This window comes from Gekko japonicus, unplaced genomic scaffold, assembly GCF_001447785.1.
Source record: "Gekko japonicus isolate JY-2015 unplaced genomic scaffold, Gekko_japonicus_V1.1 scaffold775, whole genome shotgun sequence".
NCBI lineage: Eukaryota > Metazoa > Chordata > Lepidosauria > Squamata > Gekkonidae > Gekko > Gekko japonicus.
In genome coordinates, this window is record NW_015168673.1 from 662,855 (window position 1) to 685,457 (window position 22,603).

At 43.0% G+C, this 22,603-nt stretch overlaps 1 protein-coding gene across 1 annotated transcript in view; it reads right to left on the reverse strand.

The window, feature by feature from the left end:
- CELSR1 (cadherin EGF LAG seven-pass G-type receptor 1) overlaps positions 1-22,603 on the reverse strand; it is a 154,458-nt gene that overhangs the window by 61,489 nt on the left and 70,366 nt on the right. The window contains exons 7-9 of the mRNA XM_015415356.1: positions 7,094-7,251; positions 5,597-5,760; positions 3,353-3,478 (exon numbers count right to left, since the gene is read on the reverse strand). Coding sequence (XP_015270842.1) covers positions 3,353-3,478; positions 5,597-5,760; positions 7,094-7,251 — 448 coding nt within the window. The remainder of the gene's footprint in view (positions 1-3,352; positions 3,479-5,596; positions 5,761-7,093; positions 7,252-22,603) is intronic.

Sequence of the window (22,603 nt, forward strand, 5' to 3'; positions counted from 1 at the left end):
TGAAAAGCAGACCTCTAATGATTTGCTTATGAGTGTGTTGTTTATGAGTGTGAATGATAGAAGAATCTTACTATACATACACAATTATTCTGAAAGGCACTAACATTTCAATGCAAATCTCTCTTTAGAGATTAGTCTATGACTAAAGATTGCAGTCTTTGTTGTGGGTAATCATCTTTAGACTGCATCTCTGCTGGCATGGGGACTTTTTGCATTTTCAAATATATAACGTACATAGCATCTAGTGACACTGGCATGTAATAAACAATCTTTGGCCCCAGTCACACGGGCCAGATAACGCAGGGGGTGGGGCGTGGCTGTTCGCTCCAGAGCAAAATAAAGCACGGTAGCCCGAACACACGGTCCCCCAAGTCTTTGCGCTTAGACTGTTAGCTGGCAATCACATGGCGATGCTGGAGCGTGGCAAAGAAGCGGCGCGGCAAGTGTTTTGCGTTTGTGCGCATGCGCAGTTCCGCGGAGCAGCACTGCTTTCAGTTACGTGTTTGTGCCCATGCGCTTACGCAAAACATCCGGTTTGCAACGGGACGTGGACGGGTGCCGAGTGCCACGAGATACTAGCGCTCCCGCGATCAGACGCCCACCCCTACCCCACGTTTTCCGGATACTAGTGCACTTTCCGAGGTACTTTTTTACTGCGCATCTTTGGTAGGATGCCATGGGTTGGCCATGGGTGCGCTACGCTTCCCAGATGTTGCGGTGTGATCGCGCCCCGAAAATCCGCCTGACATTCGTGCCTTTAGCACGGCAAATCCTCCGTGTAACCGGGGCCTTTGTTACTTTTATTAGTAATCTTCTCCTGCACTAGGAAACTAGAGAACACACACTTTCTGGGGAACAATATCAATTCAAGTAGGATAATATTGAGGCTCTAGGAGCCTGGTCAGTAACCAGTATGAACCAACATATGCAACCTAGAACATGCCTACATTCCAAAACATTGGAGTTCTCTGGAAGGCATGGAGGGAGTTCTCAGTAGAGGAATCAACACAGAAGGCAGAAAGTTTAAAAACCATTGACCTATAAAATATCATCAATCAAGATAACTAATGACCTCTTTCTTCCCCTTTAAATCCTGCTACATGGTATCTTTAGGAACCATATTTAAGAGTACTTAATGGAGATTTGTTACTTTAACCATTCATTTATGATCACAATGACAAAGGTGTTTAAAGACTTTTACTTTCAATTAATGCCTATCTCTGTAGTGTGGATTATTTGTATTAGGGATTGAGAGTAAAAAACAAGAAGTTGATAGCTATTCACAAGAACTAATTTGGAGCAGGATGGTGTGAATTTATGGACACACCCCAAAACTGCATCTTTTAATATCTAGACGGACTGCAATGAGCACTACTTGGAATGACCCTTTAAGAGGTTTCAGAAACTGCAGAATTCTGTGGCTAGTGCAGAATGCTGGTCAGAAGCAGCTATTGGGATTATCAGTGAGTTGGACCACCAAATGCTTTACCCTGATACTACAGCAACCACATTAGCTAGTGATCAGCTCCCAAACTCAATTCAAGGTGTTTTTGTTTTTAAACCCGTACATGACTTGGGTAAGAACAAAGGGAGAGGCCCTCCTGACAGTCCCATCAATCAAAGAAGCTCATCTGGAGGGCACATGAGAAAGGGCCTTCTTGGTGGCAGCTTCCAAATTATGGAACAACCTCTCCAGGGAACTGCCTCTGGCCCCCTCACTTTGATCTTTAGGAGGCAGCTGAAGACAGTTTTATTTGACTAATTTTTGGAGCTGCGATGGCTCAAGTGGTTAAGACGCTAAACTGCAGGCTGTGGAAGGTCGGTAGTTCAGCAGTTCGAGACCCGAGTGTGCCGTCTCTAGTTCCAGCTCCTGCCAACCTAGCAATTCGAAAGCAAGAAATTGCAAGTAGATAAATAGGTACCACTTCGGTGGGAAGGTAACAGCGTTCCGTGCGCCTTGGTGTTTAGTCATGCCGGCCACATGACCACGGAAACGTCTTCGGACAGCGCTGGCTCTTCGGCTTTGAAACGGAGATGAGCACCGCAACCCTAGAGTCGGATTCGACTGGCTTTCGAGCAAGGGAACCTTTACCTTTACCTTTACTTTGACTAATTTAGCTTTTATTTATACCGGCAGTCCTAATTGAGATTGTAAACTGTCATCTTTTATGTGCTTTATAATAGTTGTTTTATTTATATTGTAAACTACCTTCAGTGCCACTAGGTCGAAAGGTGGCTAATAAATGTTTAAATAAATACATTTGATTCCTGAGCCATATAAGCCAGTATGTCTAAATTCAATGCTATTTCTTCTCCCTGAAGTACATGGAATCAGACCCATTTTAAAGTGGAATCCTCTAGTTCAGGGGTCCCCAACGTGGTTCCTATGGGTGCCATGGTGTCTATTGACACCTTTTCTGGCACCCACTAAATATTTTTTTAGAAAGTGAGTAGGGCCAAATGGACCTTCTGCCCAGCAAGACGTCTGAAACAAGCTTTGGCAACAGCTACCACCAAAGCACAAGGATCTTCACTGCATGACTGAATGCAAGCTGTATATATGCAAGAAAACAGTTTATAAAAATATGTTAAACTAAAAAGGCTTCCTGTTAAACAGAGATGCTGCCTGAAACGTTGAAGAGTTACTATTAAAGCTACACATAACTGTTATGTACGCGGGCCGCCACCGGGGGTCCGCGGCTACAGTAAGGAGCTTAGCTCCTCTAGACAATAGAAGCCTAGGATCGTAGTTCCCCCAGCATTCACCAATAGCCACTTTGGTGGGAAATTCTAACCCTCCAACGGGACTGGGGGTGTGCTGGGTGGGTGTATATATAGTTGGCCTTGCAGAGCCGTTTTCCAGTTCCTGCGTGAAGTACAATAAACGTGTGTGGACGCATGTCGTTGTCCGAGTCCTCCATGCGGCGAACCCAGTACTTTGCAATAACCTCACTTCCCGGCATTCTGTGGTTGGCTCTGTCTCCTGTGGCAGCCATTTTGTGCCTGCACCCACTACCCTGTGTCAGAATTGCAAAGGTGAACACAAGTTCAAAAAGGCTGGGGATTCCTGTTTGAGCTAAATTTCATTTTCTGTACATGGAACTAATTGCCCTGTTACAGCTGAGTAACAGCATACTATCCAGATCTGGTGGCCCAGCATACGATTTTTACAACCCATTTTATTGTCCTAAGTGAGCTGTAAAAAGAGGGCTTCATAAGGCACCTGGTAAGTTAAAATGCAAGGCAGGTGTGCCACATTGTTGCTGCAGGGCTGCCCTGTACCAATTCCAGCTGGCTCAAACATTACGGGATATTTTACTCAGCCAGTGAAACAAGGATGAAAAGGGCTTACCTTGCTCACAGTTTTTCCCACCGTACCGCAGGGGACAGTTGCAAGAGTAGGTATTCCATTTGTTCACACAGGTACCCCCATTCTGACACCAGTTGGTGGTGCAATATTTCTTCTGAGCAGCACAGCCTGGAACATCACCAGAAACTATTTAGCCTTAAATTGTTATGCACTTGTATGCACATGGCTCGCTCCCTCATGCCAAGGGCAAGCTGCAGCATATCTCATTGTTAAGTTTCTGAAAGTCTACACCTCCATTCTTGCCAACAGCAACAGTGAAGAGGGCTTGGACTGCAAGGTGGGGGAGGGTGTTGCATGAAATGCTCTGTCGCTCCAGTGGGATTTCTCCCTTTTAAAATCCCAACTGCTGGACCACGCAGTTTTGAAGTATGAAAAAATTCTTAAGAGCAGATTTCTACATGACAGGAGGAACAGCATGCAGGTGAAGGGTCTCTCTGGACTGACAATTCATGGCCCATCCAGGCTTGTAGCTAGGAGTTCTGTGTCCAGAGTTTTCTGGGATTTTTGAAACTCAGTTATCTGGCACGTGGCAGGCCAATTGGGATATGACTGTGGAGTAAAAGTACTGTTGCCAGACCCCTAGTCTGAGCGGGGGCTCCCCAGATTGCAGGGGCTCCTTCCCACCGCCAGCCATCTGGCCAGTGGGGGGATAGTCCTGCCCCCGAGAGTGACCACCCGGCCATCCCTACTGCAAGATTTAAAGGGCCCTCCAGCTCAAAGACAGGAGCACGTGGCCCACTGATCAGCTGGAGGGCCCTTTGAATCTTACAGGACTGAGGGAGGAAAAGGGGTGCCCATGTGTGCCTGCATGCCAAGCCACAAATTCGTGGCTTGGAGTGCAGGCGCATGTGACCTCCCCCCGCTTCTTCCCAACAGCATTTAAAGGAAGAAGCAGGGGCTTGTGCGCCTGCACTCCAAACCATGAATTCGCAGCTTGGAGTGCAGGCACATGTGGGGGCCCCATCTCTTGCCAAAAGCATTTAAAGGGACCCTTTAAATGTTTTTGGCAAGAAGCGGGGGTGGGGGGTGCTGGTCCCCAACATGATGATGTCGCTTCTGTGTGATGTCATTGCATTGTGGATCTCCCCACCCCCTCTAGTAATGCCCCCCAAAGTTCCCCAACGTGGACTTGGAATAGGCCTGCCAAATCTCGCCAAATCGCAGTGGGGGATCTGCATGTCTTTGCAGAATCCTTGCCGCGGGGACGGTGAGATGCGTTGCACCGCCGTCACCAGGACATGACGCTATGCATCGCTCTGGCAACGGGGCTGTTTGGAGCCCCGCTGCCAGAGCGACGTGTAGCGTCAGATCCTGGCGACGGCGGGTGCAATGTGTCTTGCTGTCCCCGTGGCAAGGATTCTGTGAAGATCTACGATCCCCCACCACAACTTGGCAACCGTAACTTAGAAAGACCTGGCAACCTTAAGTGAAAGGGGGGAGAACTTAAGAACCCCTCCCCCACTGTTTTCCTGACCTGAAACAACCCCAGGAGCTGTTTATTCTCAAGGGTAAAACAGAACATCATAAAACCCCTCTTTCCTTGTGCCATGAGGATCCCTATCTGTTGCTCACCTGGTAACAACTTTAAAAAAATCCCTGGGAGCTCTGGACAAGGAAGTCTTAGCACAGGTCAGCTCTGGCCCTATGACAAGGTCCGCAGAGCTTGAATTCTGCTGTAACCATGAATGAAGCACATGGTGGCTTGACTCCCAGAAAACTTTGCATCAGTGGGAGGGGCTTGTACAGAATGTAGGCACTTCTTAAGTGCCATTTAATCTTCAGACAACCCAAATTGTGTCACAGTAAATGGTCAAAGAACTGCAGTTTTCAAAACCAATTTATTGCTTTGCCCTTATTTGAGAAAATTACTCATACATCAAGGCTGCTCAATCCACCAAATGCTTTTCCCACAGAAGCACCATTAATTACTGTGGGGGTTGTACTGGGTTCCCACACAGGTCATATTACAAATGAATAGAGTGTATGTAGGAAAGTTGGTGGAGAATGTCACTCCAAGTATATATGCATTGGATTCCACCCTATATGCATTAAAGTATTTAGTAATCTGCTTATGAACAAATGTTTTAGAAGGCTCTGGCAGCCATTTTACTTTCCTAGGAAAACAGACGTCTTAGGTGTATTATATTGTGCAAAATTAAAAAGCTGAAATGCAGGTTGGGTATGCCACATGTTGCTGTAAAAGTACTGTAGTGTGGGGCTCTGTACCTGCAAGAGTGCCATTGTTTGCTATGTAGCTGGCCATGTCAACTGGCTTGCTGTCTATGGAAAGGTTCCTCATGCAGCCGACAAACTGTCTATTGTGCACAGGAAAATCTTCAGGCAAGTTTGGCACTCCTCCCAGGAGCAGGGGGCCAGTTAGATCCAAAGACCTAAAGAATAAGAAAGCTGGTGAACTTTGTGTCAGATAATGTGCACGAAATCCCTCCCCCAAAGCCCTCTTTAAAAAAAACTTTCCCTAAAGAAACCCAGTGCAATAATAGGTTCTTCCTTTCCGGGATTAGAACAAGACCAAAAGAAGGGCCCTGCAGGATCACACTGAGGGTCCATCAACTGTAGCACCATTTTTCAACAGATGCTTCTAGAAGCCTACAAAAGGGCACAGAGGCAGCCTTACTTTCCCCTTGTTTGTACACAGATACTAGAATTCAGAGGCCCATTTACCAGCCTAACTACCATGGCTACCAGCTGTTGACAGATCTAAATTATAAAAGGCATTTCAGCCAGTGTGCAATATTGTGGTAGTGAATTCTTCAAGTTAACTATGCATTGTGTGAAACAGTGCTTCCTTTTGTCTGTTAACAGACAGACAGACAGACTCTCTATTTATTTCCTTTATAATTTTATTATACCATCACCTGGATTATATTCCTTTTAAACTAAAAAAACACCAACACTCAATGGGAAGATGCTCTACTTCTCATTCCTTTCCCAAATCATTTTAGTGACTCTTTACTTAGTCACCTTCATTTGCAAGAGGTGGAACATGCAAACTGAGATTCTCAGCCATCTTACATTCAGGGCAACTTTCTTTTTGAGTAAACATGGTATTTATTTTTAAATGTTTGCATTCTGTTGCTTCATCTTAACCTTCCCCTTTAACTTCTCTTCATACTTGTTCTACAGATCTGCATTATTCTGATATCAATGTTCCAGTAAGAGTAAAAATTATACCTGTCCTCTCATGCCTTCACCCACCAAATTTGGCTGCCTCTTTCCTTTAGAACTCACTGCCCTCAGATATGTGCAGGATTCAGCCCATCTTGCTCTTTAAGAAGCACCTTGGGGCATATAGATGTTCATGTCTCTTCCCAGTGATTGAAATATCTTACATCAGCAGTTTTATCCTCCAACAACTTTCCTAATCCCTTTCCACTTATCTATGGGTTGTTCACTTAGATTGTAATCCTGGGGAAAGGGGTCTATTTTTAAAAATTGTATATTTTTAAAAATTCAATATTTTTTATCCTTTGCAGCCCTGATGGTTTTATGGTTGGGTGTTTAAGAAAGTATTGTTGTATTATCTCTTATTCTACTTCAGTGCACAAATGCGGACTCTTGCTTGTAGTCACATTTGACAGAGTTTGGCTTGTGCATCCTAAGAACATCCAGGAGAGTAGAAGGAAGGGCCTGATTAGTATCTGCTGCATATCAATGGACAATCTCAGGTAAGGAATATTAAAAAAAAAAAACACCTTTTCTTACTTTTTAGAGCCAGTCTGTGTTCCCTGAGCAGCACAAGAATAGTTTCCAATAAGGCTTCCAAAGCGTACAGCCACCGCTGTATCACAATCATCCACAGTCACGACTGCCACCTTCTCTCCTGAAGGGCCATGAGGAATGCCTAGTCTTCCTATGTTGGGCTTCCAGAACAAAGAGAAAACAAAATGAGGAGATCCATCTTCACTTCACAGAAGAAAAACTCAATTATAAAGTATGCTTTTTTCAAAATATTCTTTGCAGGACTAACACAAGCTGCATTAAAAAAATTATACTGTCCGGTATGCAATAGCGGTTAGAGTGTTGGAATAGAATCCCCTCTACAGAAGCTTGCTGCGTGCCTTGGGCCACTAATACAATCTCCACCTAACTTATCTCAGAGAGTTAAGACTATAACTCATACGAGGGAGATGATCAAATATTTAAGTAAATATACTAATCTATATATTATTAGCAGTGTGTGGCACCCATCTGTGGATACTTAAATTCACAGATCAAGGCCACACAGGCACTAAACTGATGTTTCTGCAAAGTCAGGACACCCCCTAGGCTTGCAGAAAAATCTGATTTAAAAACAAACAAAGGGGGTTTAAATAAAATCCCCCCAAATAAAAAAGTATCTGCACAAGCACGGAGAACACACCTACCTCAGGCCTGGCATAGGCAGCATGGCAGGCCAAGAGCCATGGTGGGCGCCATGGTGGACAGTGGGCTCAGGAGTCACACCAGGCTTGGCACGGGGGGGGGGGATATGGGATTACCCCCAGCTTGCACTGGCAGAGGATACCCAGCAGCTGCACAGGGCTTGGCAGTGGTGTCGGAGGATGCTGGCAGCTACACTGGGCCGAGCAGTGATGGAAGCTGCTGGACTGAGGAGCTGCACCAGGCTTGGCATGGGGGGGGGTATGGGATCCCCCTCATGAGTCTCCCCACACTGAGCATCTCCCCCCATGGGGAAATCAGCAGCAATTGGGGGGAGGGATTCCCTCCCTGTGAGTATTGCAGGTTTCCACTTGTTTTATTATACATACCAAAGCAAGTAAACAAACCAACGTCTCTGCAAAGTCTAAAACATTTCAAATATGAAAATGGCTTTTGTAATCAATATAGCTCATAACTGCTTCATAACCATATGGAACCGTGAAACTATGGGAGAATGAACATTTCCAAATAAACTGCAGTTATTGAGAAGACCAGAGTCATTGGAAAAGGCAATAAAAGTTAAAGGCAGAAGGGGAAAAGGAAGACACAACATGAGACGGATTAACACAATCAAACAAGCCATGGCCTTCAGTCTGCAAGGTCTGAGCTAGGCTGTTAACAATATAACATTTTGTAGGTCATTAATTCATAAGGTCCTCACAAATTGGAAGTAACCTGATGGCACTTCACACACACTCCCTCCCTCCCTCCCTCCCTTCCTCCCTCTGATCAGGGGCGATATTCCAAATGAAAAAGCACAGTTGCAGTCTACAGGAGAGCTGTTTTTCAGATATCGCTCCCAAACTCATTTAGTCAACTCTGCTACTGTGAGGTCAACAAGAGCTCTGGCCACAAGGAGGGGCAGTTCAGTAAAAAGCCAGTCTCATCTGAGTGATGGATTCACCAGCACAACATTGTTTGCTCAGAAGAAAACCTAACAGAGTTAAGTGACTTGCAAAAATGTCATACGAATAGCAGGAAGTACATATATTATTGTCTTTTTATTAGAAATTGTCTGCTAAACTGCAATTAGGGGGAAAAGCCACACTGTTCCAGAATTCACTTAGAAGAAAAGGCCATGTGCCAGAGCAGTAGAATGCCTGGTGATGAAAGCAGGCAAGAATGGGCAGGTGCAGAGTACCGGGGGAAATATTTTGGAGTCATGGAAAAATATTTTTTTCACCCACATTAAAAAATCAGTGAATCTCTATGAATGTTCAAGGAAAACTTAAACTTTCATCACTCAGAATGCAAGAACATTAGGGCTTCTGAGTATCCTGCTCACTTCACTTCATTGCTGGGGGAAACAGTGGATTTACTCAAGTTCACATGTATTCAAGTATGATTCATACCAGAAATATCCAGGTATTATTCATACCTGAAACAATGTTCTGAGCCAGTAGTAATTTCAGCACAATACTTTGGTATTTCAGTTCTTTTAATCCCAGCAATCAGGAGCCGTATTTTACATACATAATTTTGAGTAAAGAGTAACACAAACATGTAAGGCCTGAATATGGAGTTTTGTTGTTGTTGTTGTTCAGTCGCACAGTCGAGTCCGACTCTTCGCGACCCCATGGACCAGATCACGCCAGGCCTTCCTGTCTTCCGCCGTCCTCTGAAGTTTGCTCAATGAATATGGAGTTACCATCATTTATAACTGTATTTATATTTTTGCATAGAGAATTTTTTTTAAAGTTGTTTCCTGGTATCAAACCATTCCCTTAGAAATATATATATTTTAAATTTTCTCCTCAAAGCTTATTCTGATGAAATAAATTGGCAGCTCTTCAAGGCAGCATGAAAGCTTTGACACACACAAAAAGATTCCCTCATGTAGGAAATTAGAACGTCAAAGGAAAGACTAAGATAAGACTCTTCTCCCTTGTTCTACTTTTCTATCTGCAGGAATTTTAAAAAAAAATATAGAGAAGCACGCGGTTATACATTCTTTCTGCCCCTTCCCCGCCAGTGGTCTGAAGTGGTAAAGCCCAGATGGAGACACCTGTTCTGCTGCTTGTGAGAACGAGGCCTCAGAAAAGTCTTGTTTTCCCCAGATTCCATGAGTAATGTAACTTGGGATACATTTAAGAACACACAAAATTAGAGAATAAAAATGGGAGGAGTCTGATGTTCCACATGGATATTTAAGAATATTTTCCCCATCAGTCGCCAAGATCTATCTGACCTTAGCTATTTTAATGTAAATTTATTAATTTTATTTAGAACACTTTAGCCTTTTCACCAAAAATTGTCCTTGAAGCATTTTACATTAAAAACATATAAAAAATGTGAAAGCTAGTTAATAGCCTTGAACCCACATACTTGTAGGACCAACTCAGTCGCAAGAGCTTTCCTTTTATGGGCAAAGCTTTCTGAAGGTTGCACCCTGCATACAGGTAATATTGGTGACTGCCTATACATGTGCATTCCCTATTGTGGCTCCTCCCTTGGGGAATAGCTGGCCTGAAGAGGTCAAGATGTAAAGTCATTCTGCAGAATGTGCAAAACAGAAATGTTCAGAGGGTGCTTTTCTAAAGGGGTGGAATTATAATACAACTGAATAGGCAGGGGCTTAATTTTATAAGGGGTTATAGTCCATGGCAATGTTTACTGTATGTATCATCTTACTCCACTGCATTGTCTTCTATGTTTGTAATCCACTTCCTCCACTGTTTATGGCAGGGGTGTCGAACTCATTTGTTATGAGGGCTGGATCTGACATAAATAAGACCTTGTTGGTCCGGGCCATGTGTGTCATAAAATGTAATGCCAGGTAGCAGAGATATAAACTTTATAAAGGACACAAACAAACACAATTAAAGATTTTTTAAAAAACTTTAAATAAAACATGCTTAAAACACTAGCACTCTTGCAATATTTTGTTTATTTAACAGTCTCTGATAACTGACACATCTTGCTCTGAATTACTGCATCAATCTTGAGTATGCTGTTCAGGTGTATATCTGTAAGATGCAAACCTACTTTTAATTTATTGACTTTCATTACAGAAATCTCATGCTCAGTGTTCTGAGCCTAGGACCCAGGGGAAAACCTCAAATGGCTGGGCATTGTGAGCTTTTGTACATAAATTGCTTCATGTGTTCATCAAGAACAGGAGAAGGCATCCTGACACAGACTGAGGGCTATGTGTTTGTCTACAAAACTTCTTCCCCAGAGAAATAACTACAACTTCCTACAAAGGAAATGTGCTTGGTGAACTTGGTCTAGACACACTCTCTCAGCCTAATCCACCTCACTGGCTTGTTGTTATTCCTCCTCTAAAACAGTTCGCATTGCTTTCTTACTGAGAAAGACTGGATCATGAGGGCACAAATATAGTGAAAAGCGGGAAGGAACCCAGTTGCACTCAGGAGAGCCCTGGCATAAGAAGCCCAACAAAACACACAACCACAGCATAAGGAGCCCAGCAGAATACACACACACTATAGCAAGGCAAACAAAAGCTCATACCTTGAACAAAACTTTGTTGGTCTTAAAAGTGCTTGGTATTTCTCCTGTGCAATTGAGGCAGTCCAGCAAAGCAAGCTCTCCCTTGTTCCCTCCCTCCCTTTAGAGAGGAGCCTCAGCCAGTGGAAGGAAAGAAAGGCTTCCCTTTGTCTCCTATAGGACTGCAGCAGCCTGGCCAGTTCCCTCTCTCCCCCTGGGAGGAGGGGGGGGAGTCTCAGCCAGTTCTTTACCAGACTCTCTCAATCGCACAGGACAAACTTGCTTATCTATCTCTCCTGTGTGATTGGGAAAGTCTGGTAAAGCAAGCCGCAATGTGGCAGCAACAGCAGAGCTCAAAAAGGAAGCAGGAAACAGCCAGGTCCTTGCGGGCTGGATTGGAGCCCTCTGAGGGCATGATTCAACACCAGGGGCCGCATGTTTGACACCACTGGTTAATGGTATACCATAACTTGGGCTGTTTTGTTTATTTACACTGTTTTCTAATTCTGTAATCATCACCTTCAATATTGAACAGAGATAACCCACCTTGATCTAATTTGGAGGCCTTCCAGAAAAATGAAGATTTTTATCTTCTAAAATGGAATACCAGTTAAGTCTATGATGTGAGCAGGGGTCATTTCATAGATAAAGAGGTGCAGGAGCTCATTAGGATAACTTATTTGCATAAGTTATTTGCATATGCCACACCCCTTGACAGCACTGGAAGTGTGTCAGAAGGCAACACCCACTGCTCAGACTCCACTGGACTGTTTTGGATTGCTAGCTATTGGGGGGGGGAGAACATGCAGATCAGTCCTCACAGAGGAGGGAGAGCTTGTACCTGAAGGCAGGCTGGGGGGGGCGGACTTACCTGATTGCTTCTTGCTCCTTGTGGCCCGACTGAGGGCTGCTGGGATCAGGGGGCGGGGCTTGTTGCATGTGCCTGACCCCTGGGCTCCTTACTGCCGGAGCTCCACTCCTGTGCGTTCCCACAGGAAATGACCCCTGGATGCAAGTGATACTAAGGCACGTTGTGCAGGTTAGGATAGACCTCTGAAACGGTTGATGCGAGGGCATATTTTTCCTCAGTGAAGGATTACATCCACTCCCCCCCCCCCCAGTCCAGTTGGCAAGTCAGGCAAATCCTTGGGATTCTTCTCAAAAAATTTAACAGGCTCTAGGCAAGGCCAATCTAATCTATTTTGGCATTCTAGACAAAATGGTGTAACACCCCGCCTCCCTCATTCATTAGACCCTGCAGCATTTGGGTCTGATGGCACCTTGTCTCCCACAATGTTCAGCGTGTCCTGTCTCCAGCCTGAATCAACTGCTGCTGCTCAGGCACCCATATTGCACATCCATGTTTCACTCCTCCATTGGGCCTGCCACTTCTTGTTGCAATTGTTGTCCCCTGCAAGTTCATGGTTCTCTGGCATCCTTTACAGAACCAGAACCTCTGTCTTTGTCTCCAGCTTCCTGCTGTGTGTTCTGACAAGCCAATATACATGTAACAAGGAAACTGGAAAAGGGAACCACCTTTCCACACAGGGTTGCCAACCTCCAGGCAGAGCCCCGTGATCTCCCGGAACTGCAACAGTAGTCTTAAAGCAACAGAGATCAGTTCCCCAGGAGAAAATGGTTGCTTTGGAAGGTGGACTCTGTCATTATACCATGCTGAGCTCCTCTGCCCCCAAATTTCCAGGAGTTTTCCAACCCAGAGTTGGCAACCCTTTTTCAACATGCAGTTGCAGCAAAACACCTATGAAGTGGTGTCCTGGGGTAACCACCTAGTGGTAAAGCCAATCCTGATTCAAACTGACAGCATTTTGCTTCTTGGTTGGCCTAGAAACAATCTGGGGCATACTACAAATTAACAGTGGTGTACCCACTCTAGAGGGTCCTAACAAAAGGCTTCTCCAACACAGTTCTTATTTGCATTTCACACAGAATTAGGCTTGTGCTTTGTTCAGAGATTCTGTTGTGCTTTTTTCTTAAAACCCATGAATACTATGATTTATTTATTTAAAACATGTTAAAGGGAGAAGAACAGTGGTATTCAGCCTTCATAACATACACACTACAAGTTTGTTTCGTGCTTTGATATCTCTAGCAGGACACGAGTGTGAGAAGCTGTCCTTTGAACTGAGAGATACTTTAAACACAAGGATGCTTATAAAGTTGCATGACACAGTCAATGGTAGAGTTCAATTTTAACTCGCCCTCTGTTCCAGGTCCCTGATCTGATGATGCCTTTCACAGCTCATTTGCAACCCCCCTCCAAACCTGAACATTTTCATTTTCCCAGGCCCACCCTTTTAAACCTTAGGTTCCTTGAAAGCTATCATTCATTAGCTGGAAATATACAGTTGCTTTGCATTCATGAGTGTTCAGTGTTGTACAGATGCATTTATCAGCATGACTACTATTATTGTTAATGGAAGCAATTTAACAAAGTCCCTGCTTGTGGTACTGAAAATGTGCTTCTCACTTGTGGTGCTGAAAATGTAGTTCCTGATGCTTTCCCACATACTGTTAATGTGAAAAGAGATTCTAATTCAGGCTTCAAAGACCACATACAATTGAAAAGACAGGTTTTTAAAAGAAGTAAGTGGTAGGCTGGAATAGCAAGGGCTAAATTGCTAATAATTGCCCTGAAAAGGCTCAATTTCATGTTTTAAAATAAAAAAATACTAATAAATGAAAGCAAGAATTGCTGGATGGCAGCCTGTGAGCAGGATGTGGAAGAAGCGAAGGCCAGCTTCAAACAATTTCTGCAAATGCTGAGAAGTCTCAGTTCCTTCTGCCTTTCTGTCGTCCTTCCCTCTTTTCCAAACCTCAGGGCTCATAGATGAATAGTCTCCTTTCAACAATCACTGTGAGTGTTTGAAAACATAGTTGTCAGACTCAGAGAGGATGGCAAGAGTTAAAGAGAATGCCATAACATTTCTGATCTGGCTGAAGCTCACTTCCTACAAGCTCAACTGTGCAATCCTATGCAGAATTACTCTACCGTGTTTCCCTGAAAATAAGACACTGTCTTATATTTATTTTTTCTCAAGAAGACACACTAGGGCTTATACCACAAATGCATAGAAATCCTGCTAGGGCTTATTTTTGAGGTAGGTCTTATTTTCGGGGAAACAGGGCAGTCTAAGTTTGACTGGTTTAAACAGGAGCAGGGCTTTAAAAAAAAAAAAAAAAGAGGTGCCAGAACTCTCAAGAGGGAAATGCAGTTTTCAATCTGTATACTGAAAACTCATGAACTTTTAAACATTTTAAAAGAATTTTGTCAAAGAGGTTCCAGAACTCCATTCAGGTGCGTTCCTTTAGAAAAAAAAGACCTGGACAGGGGTAACACTGCACAGGACTGTTGCGATGCCCTTGAATAATTCTTTTCTGCTATTGTTTCTCTGTGTTAGGGGAAGGGGATCCTGATAGTTTGGATGCATTCTTGGGGAACTCTCCCCTCTATCCCAAGATGGGCTTTGGTAGACGTTGGTTATTACTCAGCTTCAGGAAATATGCTGATTCTTCATTGGTCTTATTGTTTTCAATGGTGCCAAAGGCTTTAATTCCCATAAAGTTGTCAGTTTTTTACTGTATCTTCTTTATAGTCTGTTGTTTTTCAGGGTCTCCTAACTTACAACCCTGTCCTAGAACTCAGAGTGAACTATGTTTACGTTACATTTCTTCTGCCTACAGACAGAAAATACCCACATATCAGCTGCTCAATCCACTGGGACTATTACCTTCTTTCTTAAATACCTATTGCTCACATAATTACAGCAGTCAGTGTGACTTAGTGGTTAGGAGTGGATTAGAACCAGGGAGACCCTGGTTCAAATCACCACTTTCCATTAAACTTTCTGGCTGACTTTGGACCATTCACTCTTTCTCAGCCTAACCTGCCTCACACAGGGTTGCTGTGCTGATAAAATGGAAGGGACAACCTGGTATACCATCCTGAAGTCCTTGGAGGAAGGTGGGATAAAAACTCTCCCCTTAACAGAAGTTGAAAATGCCTTAAAGCAATACAGGCCCCGGTCACACGTGCCAGAAAACGTGGGGGGGGGAGGTGTGGCTATTTGCGGTGGTGCAATTAGACCCGCGACAACATGATCAGATGCATCGGCAGCAAACCACAGTTCCATTCCCCGGTGTGTGCGCTTCAACAAAGACGGCCGGAGGGAAAAGCCGCACCGGCGCGATCACACGGATGGAGTTCGTCGGCAACCTGTGGCAAACCATTTGCCAGTACTTTTGATCAGGTACTTTTTAACGGCACATTTTCGGCAGCACGCCACGGGTGCGCTATGCCTGCCAGATGTTGCAGTGTGATCGCGCCCGGAAAATCTGCCCAACATTCATGGCTCTCCTGCGGCAAATTCGCCGTGTGAACAGGGCCACAGTAAAGTATCTGGATTACAAGTAAATTTAAACAAATCTGAATTATACCCAATAAATATTACCCTACAAACGAAAATATTTATAGAAGAGAACTTTAAATATAAGTGGATAACAGAATCCTGGCGTTTGCTAGGCGTTCAGATCCCATTAAATTTAAAAGATACCTTAAAAGTGAATCATGTATCAGTCTTTAAAGAAATCTCTTCCAATTTGCAAAGGTAGGATAAATTACCATTATCTTTCGCGGACAGAATTAATTTGATCAAAGCTTTTGTTTTCCCAAAATTTTTATTTCTCTTTAGAACCCTACCAGTTCTAATCCCTGACACTTATTTTATGCACTGGCAATCTATAATGAATAAATTTTTGTGAGGGTTCACAAACCAAGAATTCGTTTCAAAATCTGACAGCAGCCTGCACAGGATGGAGGCATAGGCCTCCCTGACTTGAAGAGTTACTACAAGGCGGCTCAACTTTCAGATCTTGTATTAATGCTCTCTCCTATGGTTAAACACGATTGAAAGCAAATTGAACAAAGTTACATTTCCCCACTGCCCCTTCAAGATGTAATATGGAGTAAAGCACAACACAGACCATTAGTCACAACTAATATGGGATATCTAATTACCTCTCTTAAAATATGGGACATAAAATGTTCTAAATTAGCTCCAAGCCCCTCATTGCTGACATCATATTTTGGCCAAAAGTGTTTTTTTCTGGCAATTTATCCAGATTCTTTTAATGCATGGAAAGAAGCCAAATTAATAAGATTGTTAGATATCACAAAAGATGGTAATTTATTAGACAAAAGGAAATTGGATCAAAACGCAGGTACTATATTGCCTTGTTATCAATATTTACAATTAAAACACCTATTAGCTTCCCCGACTTTTAAAGAACTTGGTAAAAGACCTTTAACACCATTTGAGCCTTATATCCTTTAAGGGCCTGATTTCAATATTATATAATATATTGGGGCAAACTGAAACTCATAAAACTTTCCAATACCAAAAGTGTTGGGAGCAAGACTGCAATATTGAAATTACTAATCAGCATTGGCAATCAATTTGGAAGTCTTCAATATTAAAATCACATTCAATTAATATTAAAATGCAAACATTTAAAATCTTGACAAGATGCTACTTATAACCTAAGAAATTGCATTGTATTAACCCATCATTAAACCCCTGGTGCTGGAAGCAATGTGGATCATCTGCATCTTTTTTTCATTGTTGGTGCTTCTGCCCTAGTATAGCACATTTCTAGAATTTGATAATAGAACATATCCAGTCTATCACTGGAGTTACACTACCCAAAAAACCAGAATCATTATTGCTGTCACTTTGGTTAGAGTGTGAATTACATTGGTCTACAAAAACATTAATTGAATTGTTATTAGCAGCTGCCAGAGCATCAATAGTGGTTAAATGGAAAGAAAAATCTCTTCCATCTGTTTTACTTTGGTATGAAAAAATCTGGCAGTTTTATACCCAAGTTATCAAACCAAAACAAAGTTCTCGTTTCCCAGCAATTTGGTTACCAATGTTGGATTTTATGGTATCAAGAGACAAAGTTCAAAAATCGATATTTCCCATTGATCTCTCACAGTTATAATCAAGTTGCAATGTTTTAATTCATGCTGTTGAACTATTTGATTTATAATGTTAATTGTTGCAGAATATTGGAATTGCATTAGCAAGTTATGATTGTATAGAAATATTGATTCCTATAGACCCCTGCCTCTCCCTTGGAATGTATCTTGCTGACCCCCTGTTGTTCTGATTTCCTATGCAAGCCAGATGGCTGACCATTTGGTCAGAAGAGGCTCAATAGCCTGCCATAAAACCACATAGTCTTCACACTTCTAGTGGGGAAACCTAGACTTGATGGCGCCTGGCTGTGCCTACATGCCAGGACGCACGTAAGCATAGAGGAGTGGTTAGAGTTTGGGGGATCACATACTGCAGGTGTGGCCTTCAAGACTACTGACCATTCAGAACAATTGGACACTCCCTGGTCTACTTCAATTGGCTCCTGGCCAGAGCTCATTTGAAGATTCAATTGCAGTATATCTGTTTAAACCCTATGAGGGCTTCTTTTTCTGTTCCTGTTATCTGCTGTTCTGTGGACTTATCCCTGAAATGCTTTGTCTCTGTCATGTGCTCTTTGGTTCCTTCTATGACTACTTGGAAGAAAGCGCAAAGGTTTGACTGGAGCTTTGAATATGCATTTTTGAAAAGGATCAGGGGCAATGCTCCCTCTAAGCTGTGGAGTCTTGTGAGCAAAAATTCTGCTTTGTGATTACATGGAGAGTAAAATGTGCTTAGCAGGCTCGTAGCTTTATTGCCAACAAGGGGCACGCTGGGGGCATGCCCAGCATCATTACGTCACTTCCGGATGATATGTGTGTGCGGCATGCGCACGCTTTATGCGCGCGCACACACACTCCGGCCCCCCCACTTTCCCCAGGGCCCCCACACAAGGAAGGTTTTAGCTACAGCCCTGCTCTGGTCTCATTTAGAAATGCAGGACTGGAACTAGGAGCTCTATGTATCAGATACTGATTCCCTATCCTTTGTGTCCCTAGGGCTGCTGGTCAGAGGGCACTGCAACTGATTCAAAAAACACAGAATACTCTTCAACCTGGGAATCACATGATCTTGGAGAACTAACTCTCTGCCACTGCCTGTGATAGAAAAATGTCTGCACCCCTCATGGGGCAATATGCTGGAAAGAAGTTACTAGGCTCTCTCCCCAGTGCTTTCCAGCTGTGCCTAACCACCCTTTGACTGAATACCCTTGAAAATGAGACAAAACAAATGTCATCATGTTTGGCACAAACCAGCCGAGCCTTCTGAGGAGACAACCTATTGTGAACACTTTATTAATTTGTTACACACATGCACACTGTCTCAGATGTTCAGACATAAACACATCCTGTGAAAAATTAAGTTGCCAGATTCAGCTGAAATCCTGCACATAGTTAGGCTACAATTCTCAGTTACCCTAGTGGCATTTAAGCAACCTGTCTGCAGGATATTTTACATCTTCGTCTTTTATCAAAGTCTCCCAGAAATCCAGATTTACTGAAATATTTTTTAAAACTTTTAAAACAAAGAGAAATTGCATCAACATTAAAAACAAGTCCACATTTCTGTGGGTAAATTGTGCCAAGGGGGGGGGGGATGGGTGGAGACGTTCTTCAGCAGTGGATCATTTATTCACTGTTTCAAATGGTTAAAGGTCAAAGAAAATCTGTTTCCTACTGACTTTTGAAAGGATATATAGTATTTTTGTTTCATTAATTTGTGAAGCCGGGGGAGGGGGAATCATCAGTTGTAGCAGCAATAAAGAGGATCATATTCCCAGAGGTTCCAGATTTTGTTTTCTGACTTACAGAAAAACTAGTAGTAGAGACCCCAGAAACAAAGAATGCACTTCAGATTTAAGTACATTCAGTCCCATTAACCGGCTTGGTTGGAGCCCCCAACACTCTAATATATGAAAGGGAACACAGCTGTCAGATTCACAGGCCATACCTACCTGCTTCAGCAGTCAAAAATCTCATTAACTGCTGTGCTTCTCAACTGACCAGAGCTATCAGGGTCATGCCTGGGTGAAAATGAAACAAAGAAAGCCACAGAAACTGAAAAACGTGTGACATTTGCACCCTAAGGTAAAGAAGCTGAGAAATACCAGAGGAAGCCTTGAAGTATGGCTTTGTAGGACTCAGGGATTTGAGTCGTCAGTTAGACAACTGGAAATCTACTGGGAGGAAGTCAGTAATGTTAAACTCTCCTGTTTGTTAAGGTGCCAATTTCTACAGAGAATGGGTTGAGGGAGCATATTTAAGAGAAGACAGCAAAAAGAACAGCGAACCCTTCAAATACTTCACAGTAAGGATCGATTTCTAAGGATCGCCAGAGGTAAGAATTAATGTGATGCACAAACACTTCGATTCCTTTGATGTGTCTCATTCACTCCCTTCTTCCTCCATGCTCATTAAAGCTTTGTATGTGGCTGTTTTTTGACTGGAAAGAATGCACACCCATAATGATGCCTGCTGCAAAATAAGCCAAGATCTTCATGAGCCTAGAACATACCATATCCTTTCTTTTTCCCAGGAAAGTCTAGGGCTTACATTTTTAAAAAACTTTTTAACATCACCACTGAGGTTAGCTCAAAATAAACCTGGTTAAGTTCAAGATAATGAACTCTTTATAACTCTAGCATATGCTCTCACACACAGCACTCAGTATCTAATACATTTACAGTGCAATCGTAAACAGAGCTGAACCCTTCTAAATCCTCTAACTTCAATCTGCAATTTTGAATTCCACTGTTATCCTGCCCTTTCTCCAAACAGCTTGCGGTGGCACACAGGAATATCCACTAGAACTTTCTCTTTTTGTACCATCATCACAGTTTTGTGATATAAGGTCATTCAGTGATGTCCATGGCTGAGTAGGGATGTGAACCAAAAACATTTGCCTTCAAAAACAACATCCTGTTAATTGCTTCCAAAAATTTCCCTAAAGTTTGTGCAAATATCTGTTGCCTTACAAAGTTACTACACCAGATATAGTTACTACCCACCAATATAGAAAGATGGAAATGGACAGTAAAATATCCCTGGGAAGCTGCTACTAAGCAACCATTTCACAATTATTCCCAGTAAGACTACTTTATAAATTAAGTATTTTATTCAAGTATGTTGCTTTCTGATATGTCTAAAGCATGATTTTGGTCTAGAACAGGTAGCTTGCTCCCACCACCTACAAGAGTGAAACTGGGCCTGGTTATACAATCATATCACACATGCCATTGGCTAAGTGGTGGATGCTAGACAAATGTTTGTGTGGTCAAGGCGATGTTTGACTGCTTTGTCCATGGTTCTGGATAATAGGTATGAAAAAGATTACATCATCATGGCTGAAAACCAGTTTAGTTAATATGACATGGCAAAGCAGTGCAGTATGTTCTGAATACGGATGGGCATGAACTGGCTCAAGAACATTTGTTTGTGACGAATTTGACTGGTTCATGGTTTGCAAACTGCAGCCCAGCCATGAACCTCCACAAACTTTTAAGGCACTTTGTGGAGGCTCGTGGGTTCATGGGGAGCATGAAAGCTGCCAAAACAGCTGAGTGGTGGGAGCAGGCTGCTCCCTGCCACTCAGCTGTGTAGATTGGAAACAGCTGCACTGTGGAAGCAGGCTGCTCCTGCAGGTCAGTTGTTTTGGGCTCTAAACAGCTGAGCCTGCTCCCGTGGCTCAGCTTTTTAAAAGCTTCCCAAGAAAGCCCCTTTAAACAGCTGAGCTGCACAAAATGCTCTGCGTGGCTCAGTTATTTTATGGGGCTTTCTTGGGTTCAGCTCTAAGCCATTTAAACCAAACAGCTGAGCGGCAGACACTCAGTTGTTTGGTTTAAATGGCTGCAAGCTGCAGCAGAAAGCAGGGGTCACGAACCCAAACAAACCAGTTCAGTTTGCAAACCAACATCCCAGTTCATATAGGTTCATGGTTCAGTTCATAGTTCAACTATGACTCACGAACTGAACTGCGAAAATGCAGTCCATGCCAATTCCTAGTTCTGAACTCAATGCCAGGCCAAAGATGATCCATGGTCATGTGAATCTGTTATGCCTTCAGAGATTAATGTTTATTTCTCTATTCTTTAATTTCTCACAATGGCTTTCCTTTAATGTCTGCAGAGTCCCTCCACAGCCTATCACACTATTGTTACTAACAAAAATGTAGTAATAAAACATTATCTTCCAGTTTTCGTTTCCTTTCTCTTCCACAGACAGATGTGAAATTCCTTAAAGAGCATCTCTGTAAACCAACAGGTTTCTGAAGCTTAAAGTGTAATTAAGTGCAGATAAAGATGCACTTCAAAGTCCACAGAGTGAATTTCTCAGGTGCCAGCTAAATGGTTGCTAGGAACACTGTGCCAGGCTAAATCCTTTCCTCCATTAAATGGATTATGGGGAAATGCCAGCTGTTGCTAAAAAGCTTTGAATAAAGGAGACAGAAAACAAAACAAAAACAAAAATGACATAACATTCCTATTGCTAGCAGCTTGATGCTGAAGGATGGGCTGGTTAGTTAAAACCAATATGTTTGCCAGGCCACAATGAGGAAAAGAGCAGTAAGACAACCACTGGCAGAACTTCTCTCCAACTTCTAAACTGCGGCAGCTCTGGCTAGAAATGACATCCTGGAAATCTATAACTAACCCTGGCTCTCTTGCCGATGCTCCCCATGGGCTTGATTAAAACATAACACAAGACCGTGGCTTGTTTTTTTAGACTGCTGGGCTGGATCCAGACTAAATTTCCCATAATGGAAGGGGTGGGGTAATTCCCACCAATTCCCTTGTCCTGCTGCAGACCCCCAACTTGCCTCTCATGCTGTTCTTGAGGGTTCTCTGGGCCCCAGAAGCATCATTTCAGGGAGATAAATGGCCTATAGCAGGGGTGGCCAAACTTGCTTAATGTAACAGCCACACAGAATAAACGTAAGATGTTTGAGAGCCACAAGACATGAACCAATATTACACACATGTTTTTATTGAAAAATATGCAAATTTGCTTTTTATTAACATTAAATTAGACTGTGTGAAAGAGCCGCGTGAGGCCCCCTAGCTGCAGTTTGGCCAACCCTGGCCTATAGCAAAAGAGGAGGCAGGAATATTCGTTTCCACTGACCAAAGTGCCTAGTCTGGATCCAACACATGGTTAGTTTGTGAAAACAGGATTTGGCTCACAGAGAGTCACTCACATCCTGGTTTTCCTCAACCAATACTGGTTTCATCACATTTGCATCTCTGTAGGTAAGGAGCACTTAAACATGACACCAGAGAACAAAGCAAGGAAATTCCAGGTTCTCCATGTGCATATATGTCACACCATACTTAAGAATAGCTTCAGGTAAT